The sequence below is a fragment of the Gouania willdenowi genome, unplaced genomic scaffold (assembly GCF_900634775.1).
Source record: "Gouania willdenowi unplaced genomic scaffold, fGouWil2.1 scaffold_51_arrow_ctg1, whole genome shotgun sequence".
In the NCBI taxonomy this organism is placed as follows: Eukaryota; Metazoa; Chordata; class Actinopteri; order Blenniiformes; family Gobiesocidae; genus Gouania; species Gouania willdenowi.
The window spans coordinates 144341-151840 of NW_021145215.1; the positions used below are offsets into that span (position 1 = coordinate 144341).

Here is a 7500-nt window from a genome sequence, read left to right on the forward strand (position 1 = left end):
ATTTAACACTAGTGAAATACGTAATGGTTCCCTGAACCATGGCCTGTATGTTTCATAATCCACTATACTTTTTATTTTCTGTCCTATTGTGTTTTTAAGGACATGTTTTCTCTGTAATAACTGCTGCTCATACGTGTCATGAACTGTTGTTTTATTGGTTTTATTATCTCATGTTGTTGACATCAACCTGCCTCAGGGACTAAACATGGAAATTTGTGTTTATTGATATGAATAGTCTTTGTTTTAAATCAAATCAACTCAAAGGTAGTTTAATGCTAATGCTAATGCTAGGCTGTGTGTGTGTGTGTGTGTGTGTGTGTGTGTGTGTGTGTGTGTGTGTGTGTGTGTGTGTGTGTGTGTGTGTGTGTGTGTGTGTGTGTGTGTGTGTGTGTGTGTGTGTGTGTGTGTGTGTGTGTGTGTGTGTGTGTGTGTGTGTGTGTGTGTGTGTTTCAGGGTGGAGAGGAAGGAGTGGTCACGAATGAAGAGTAAAGGTAAAGTACCCCCCCCCCCCCCAGCAAGCCAATGCTATATCTACACGTGGGAATAAATTAGAATTAATTTCCACCAATCAGTGGATGAATCTGAGGTAGGGGGCGGGACATGGTGTTGTATGAGCCAATCAGTGTATGTGTGTGTTTCCTGCAGGAAGGGAAGGATTCGTCCATAGCTATGAGCTGGTCAGTCAGATTGAAGGTAAGCCCTTCCCCCTTCCTCCCCTCTCTGACCTCTGACCTGTGAGGGTTACCCTGACACCCCCCCCTCTCTCTCTCTCTGTGTCCAGTGGACTACGCTCGCCCTATCATCATCCTGGGTCCAACCAAAGACCGTGTTAATGACGACCTGCTCTCTGAGTACCCTGATAAGTTTGGTTCCTGTGTTCCCCGTGAGTGACCAATCACAGCGCAGCACTCACACACTCACCATGTGTTAGTGTTCATAACTGTCCAATCACAGGCTCATGTTAGGGTAGGGGGCGGGGCATGATCACAGCTAAACCAATCAGAAGTTAGTTATAAATAAATATCAGCTGAATAATAGAAATACATCTATCCATCCAACCATCCATCCATCCATCCATTCATCCATCCATTCATTCATCTATTCATTCATCCATCCATCTATCATCATCAATTCATCCATCTATCCATCCATCCATTCATTCATCCATCATCCATTCATCCATCCATTCATTCATCTATTCATTCATTCATCCATCCATCCATTCATTCATCCATCCATCCATCCATCCATCCATCCATCCATTCATCCATCTATCATCATACATCTATCATCATACATCTATCCATCCAACCATCCATCATTCATCCATCCAACCATCCATCCATCCATCCATCCATCATCCATTCATCCATCCATTCATTCATCTATTCATTCATTCATCCATCCATCCATTCATCCATCCATTCATTCATCTATTCATTCATCCATCCATCTATCATCATCGATTCATCCAACCATCCATCCATCCATTCATCCATCCATTCATTCATCTATTCATTCATCCATCCATTCATCCATCCATTCATCCATCCATCCATCCATAATGTGTGAGTTAACCAATGATGCATCTTGGCTCCGCCCACAGACACCACCCGTCCCCGTAGAGACTATGAGATAGATGGGCGGGACTATCACTTTGTGTCGTCACGGGAACAGATGGAGCGGGATATCCAATCACATCGCTTCATTGAGGCGGGTCAGTACAACAACCACCTGTATGGGACGTCAGTGCAGAGCGTGAGGATGGTGGCTGAGCAGGTAAGGACCGTTACCATGGCAATGCCATCCTTAGTCTTAATCAGCTTCTCTCTGATTGGTGGCTGTCTCCTCCAGGGTAAACACTGTATCCTGGACGTGTCTGCTAACGCTGTGAGGAGACTACAGGCTGCTCACCTTCAGCCAATCGCTGTGTTTATACGTCCACGATCACTGGAGAACATCCTGTGAGTGTGTGTGTGTGTGTGTGTGTGTGTGTGTGTGTGTGTGTATCTAACGTGTTCTCCATGGATTACCACCTTGTCGTAGTGGAGAACCTAAGAGCGATGCTGTTGGGGGCCTAGCTCCTGGTAGGTTCAACCAAGGTGGTAAGGTTGAAGGTGAGGTTCCAGACAAGGTGTTATCCAAAGACCTCAACGGTAGAAGTGGTGGAGGATGATCTAATAAATCACAACAGCTCTGAAGGTGGATGAAGGCTGCAACAGAGGGCGGTGTTCGGTCTTCATGGACTCCATGCCATTGGATTGCCAAGGATGGTGTGGTGGTTGCAGGTGGATCAGTCTCCTTACATTAAAAGATGTCCTCCTAAAGGTAGACATCCATATGTCTTTGCACAGACAGACAAACAACTTGGTCTGTCATCAGTATAAAAAACTAAATCTTCTACCAACCATCACTGTATGTGTCTGTTCTCAACTGACAACAATGGACTAAAAATGTGTCCCACTTCCCATATCTCAGCATCTTCTGATCATCTAAAGCTGTGATGGATGATGAAATCACCTCAGCTGTGCCAGTGGAGCTTTGTCAAAGTTAAGGAAACGAGTCTTTGAGAACCGTGACCTCCAAGCTAAGACTAACATCTTAGTCTACAAAGCTGTGGTGCTTCCCACTCTTCTGTGTGGGTCAGAGGCATGGACCACATCCAGCAGGTACATCAGAGATCACCCCGAAAAATCCTCAGGATTAAGTGGGAGGATCAACACCAGTGTGTTGGAGGAGGCTGGCATGTCCACCATCACTGATACCTAAAATGAACTCAGATGGACTGTCCATGTCATCACTCTCACCTCCAAAACAAGTCCTTTATTCTCAGCTTGTTGAAGGGAGGCGGGCCCCTGGGGCCAAAAGAAGAGCTTTAAGGATAACATCACAGCTAACCTGAGGAAGTGTCACATAGACGACATGGAGAAACCTTGTCTGTGAGGGTGCTGCACAACATAATGAGGACCTCCAACATGGTGGACTAGACAAGCACAGACTCATGAAGGAGGGAACAACCACCAAACACCACTACCATCTCATTCCACACTGCACCACAATAATAGGCTCCACATCCACCTGATGTGTGTGTGTGTGTTTCTAACGTGTGTGTTTGTGTTTGTGTGTGTACCTCGTAGGGACCTGATGTGTGTGTGTGTGTGTGTTTTTAAATGTGTGTGTGTGTGTGTGTATCTATCGTGCCTGTGTGTGTGTGTATCTAACGTGTGTGTATGTATCTAACGTGTGTGTGTGTGTGTGTATCTAACGTGTGTGTGTGTGTGTATATCTAACGTGTGTGTGTGTCTAACGTGTGTGTGTGTGTATATCTAACGTGTGTGTGTGTGTGTATCTAACGTGTGTGTGTGTGTGTGTGTATCTAACGTGTGTGTGTGTCTAACGTGTGTGTGTGTGTATATCTAACGTGTGTGTGTGTGTGTGTCTAACGTGTGTGTGTGTGTGTGTCTAACGTGTGTGTGTGTGTGTATCTAACGTGTGTGTGTGTGTATATCTAACGTGTGTGTGTGTATATCTAACGTGTGTGTGTGTGTGTATTTAACGTGTGTGTGTGTGTGTATCTAACGTGTGTGTGTGTGTGTGTGTGTGTATTTAACGTGTGTGTGTGTGTGTGTGTATCTAACGTGTGTGTGTGTGTGTGTGTATCTAACATGTGTGTGTGTGTGTGTATCTAACATGTGTGTGTGTGTGTGTGTGTGTGTATCTAACGTGTGTGTGTATCTAACATGTGTGTGTGTGTATCTAACATGTGTGTGTGTGTGTGTGTGTGTGTGTGTATGTGTATCTAACGTGTGTGTGTGTGTGTGTGTATCTAACATGTGTGTGTGTGTGTGTGTGTATCTAACATGTGTGTGTGTGTGTGTGTGTGTGTATGTGTATCTAACGTGTGTGTGTGTATCTAACATGTGTGTGTGTGTGTGTATCTAACATGTGTGTGTGTGTGTGTATCTAACATGTGTGTGTGTGTGTGTGTGTGTGTATCTAACGTGTGTGTGTGTGTGTATCTAACATGTGTGTGTGTGTGTGTGTGTGTGTGTGTGTGTGTATCTAACGTGTGTGTGTGTGTGTATCTAACATGTGTGTGTGTGTGTGTGTGTGTGTGTGTGTGTATCTAACATGTGTGTGTACCTCATAGGGACCTGAACAAGCGTCTTTCTGAGGACCAGGCGAGGAAGGCTCTGGATCGGGCGATCAAACTGGAGCAGGACTTCCTGGAGTGTTTCACAGGTACAGACTGAGCGTGTGTAGACACAGGCATGTGGGATGCTAACCCTAGCGTGTGTGTCACTTCCTGTTTCTTGTCCAGCTGTGGTCCACGGGGACAGCTTTGAGGAGGTGTACCACATGGTGAAAACCGTGATCGAGGAGCAGAGCGGCCCCTACATCTGGGTCCCCGCCAGAGACCGTCTCTGATTGGTGCACCGCCACCACAGTGCCAGCTGTCACCATGGAAACCATCTACGTGTCCTTTTAGCACACGGTGAGGGGGGTGTGGCGCAGTCGTCATGGCGATGCAGAGACAGGAACGATTATCATTAAATAACAAATCAGTTACTATGGAAATATTTATATTATACTATTTATTTATTGATCTATTTATTTATGTGGTGTGTGTGTGTGTGTGTGAGAGAGAGTGTGTACATACAGACTTGTGTGACTGTAAATAAATGATGGGGCTTAAACACACACAGTCTGTTCAGGGCTCACCCTACCAACCACTGACGCTCACTCCCATTGGTCCCTGACAGCTTAGGCCACACCCCTCACCTCTCATTGTTTGGTACAGTCCTCTACGGCCTGGACTACACCTACACTACTTCTGTTGGACTACAACGCCAACGCTCCTCCTGTATGGACAGTGCTTTCACTGGTTGCTAAGCAACAGTGATGACATCACAGGAACTGGAGCACTTCCATATTTGGACTGCGTTACCCATGAGCCCCGGACTACGGGTGGAGCAGTACTACTACATTACCCATGGTGCTCTGAGTGTGGCCTCTGTCGCCATGGCAACAGACTTTCTGATGGTCCCAATGAGGTTCCTGGACCGAATATCAGGGTTGTGTTAATAAATCTAATGATTATTATTATTAATAATATTATTGTGAACACACACACACACACACACACACACACACACACACACACACACATACATAAGTCAGGGTCACCTGAGGTCATGTTTTTGTTCTCACACAAAATTCACTTTTTATCTGCGTGTTATACCAAGTACACACACACACACACACACACACACACACACACGATGCTGCCTCTTTGAAAGCAGCTCATACTATGAAATGAAATGAATTAGTCATAAATTAAATTGAAATAAATTCCTTATAAAAGCTGAGTTTGGCTGCTTCCTGTTACCATGGTAATGCAGGCCATTGTTGGTCACATGACTGCTGCTGTTTGTCGTTACTGAAGCCGTCCTTCACTGACAACGTCGTCCAATGAGGGACCGGCAGAGCAGGAAGTGGCTGAGGTCCAGGACAGGAAGTGTGTCTGAGCTGTAGGACAAGGAGCACAATCCAATCACACACCTTCTTTTTACAGAAACTCCACCCTCATAGTGGCCTCTACTAACATTTTAGTAGCTTACTAGCATGTTTGCAGATAATAAGCATGATAGCATCTAATGAGCATGTTAGCATCTAACTAGCATGGCAGCAGCTAACTAGTATGTTAGCATCTAACAAGCATTTTAGCAGCTAACTAGCATGTTAGCGTCTAACAAGCATGGTTGCAGTAAACTCGTTGACTGCCAAAGACGTCTAAAGACGTCAATTGTATTTTTCGGCCGGGGTTGCTAGGAGACTGAATATCTAACTTGTACCATGATGTAGTGACCAACTGGTGACCTGTAGGTGGCAGCAGAGCACCTTTGGATGAGAGATCATCCATGATGAGCAGAGCTCAGGGGGAGAGGAAATGAGTTTATGAAACAGAAAATGGTTCTACAGAGTAGATGCTGAAGTTCTCAGCATCTCACACTCAACCAGAGCATGTGTGGAACTAAGTAGACTATTGAGAGTGTGGTGATGGTGAGAGAAAACCATCAAAGAATAGGGCAAGCGTTGACACTCTGCATGTCCAGAAGGAGGAGGAAGTTACGTGTGTGGAGAATGACGGGGGAGAGACTTGGAGGAACGCCAAAATACAATAAGATATCCATTCAACTCTGACATAGATCGTATAATAATAATAATGTTACCATTAAAAACCTGGTCTCAGTGTTTTTATAGTTTTAGAGAAGGAAACTAATGATGTGTCACTAAAACAAAAAAAAACAAAAAAACAATAGCTTCAAAGTCACTAATAGATTTTTCAGAAAAAGTCGTTTTTCTCAGTTTTTTGTCACAAACTGGTGATTAGTGTGAAACTTGCCTCTATTCATCTGACGATTACAGAAGAATGAAACAAGCTAGAAACAAAATTAATATTGTCATATTACAAAATATTCTGTTGGTCCTAAAAAAACCAGTGAAAATAATCTAAAATAACTGGAAATATAGCATTAGCTGCTCTGAAAAGGGCTGGCAGTGAATTAGTAAACTGGCATGTTAGCAGCTAACTAGCATGTTAGCAGATAACTAGCATGTTAGCAGATAATAAGCATGTTAGCATCTAACTAGCATGATAGCAGCTAACTAGCATGTTAGCGGTTAACTAGTATGATAGCAGCTAACTAGCAAGGTAGCAGCTAACTAGCATGTTATCAGCTAACTAGCATATGCAGTGATGGTGGCAGTATGTAACCATCATCTGATTGGATGATGAACCAATCATGTGATCACACACATGCTCACACCAGGTTTTTCTGTGTGAAAATAAAGTGTGGAAATAAAAGCAAATAATTGTTCTTTTATTGTGAAAATACCAACAGACAGCAGAACCTTGAGCTGAACACCACACAGCTGTGACTGCATGGGAACACTTTGGCTGTTTCTCAGTGTGTGTATTTGTGTGTACTTGTGAAACGTCATCACACGTGGTCCACGTCCTGTTCCAATTCAAAGTCCACTTCTCAGCAAGTCCACTGTAAATGAGAACTAGCTCCGCCCATTTTACCCAGCATGCATCAGAGGAGACTTGTGCGTACTTCGCCTGCTATATTATTCCTTTACTATTATTATTCCTATTTTGTAAATTAGTGTTTTCCTTTTCTTCTTCACTTATTATTATTATTATTTTTCAATTATTATCATTAATCATTGAATTAATAAATGTATTTATCGACTTCATCCTTCTACCATTAATAACCAATTATTCATTTTCTTTAATTTAATTACTACTGTTTTGTAATTGTGTTTTTCCTTTTCTCTTTATTTATTATTATTATTATTATTATTATTATTATTATTATTATTATTATTATTATTATTATTATTATCTATGTGTAAACAATAGTCAAACCTGTCTGATCTATAGTAAATTATTATTTATATTTCTTTAGATAAATGACCTGTATCATGTATTAT

General features: G+C 42.9%; 1 protein-coding gene across 3 annotated transcripts in view; it reads left to right on the forward strand.

Moving 5' to 3' along the window:
• The window catches only part of LOC114460547 (disks large homolog 4-like), a 12839-nt gene extending 7670 nt beyond the window's left edge, over positions 1–5169 (forward strand). For 2 of the 3 annotated variants that reach the window (XM_028442434.1, XM_028442435.1), the window contains 7 exons: positions 454–491; positions 646–693; positions 782–883; positions 1607–1779; positions 1855–1964; positions 4151–4242; positions 4322–5169. In XM_028442434.1, coding sequence (XP_028298235.1) covers positions 454–491; positions 646–693; positions 782–883; positions 1607–1779; positions 1855–1964; positions 4151–4242; positions 4322–4428 — 670 coding nt within the window. In that variant the 3' untranslated portion in view covers positions 4429–5169. The remainder of the gene's footprint in view (positions 1–453; positions 492–645; positions 694–781; positions 884–1606; positions 1780–1854; positions 1965–4150; positions 4243–4321) is intronic. The other variant, XR_003673668.1, reaches the window with a different exon arrangement.
• Positions 5170–7500: the final 2331 nt, after the last annotated feature.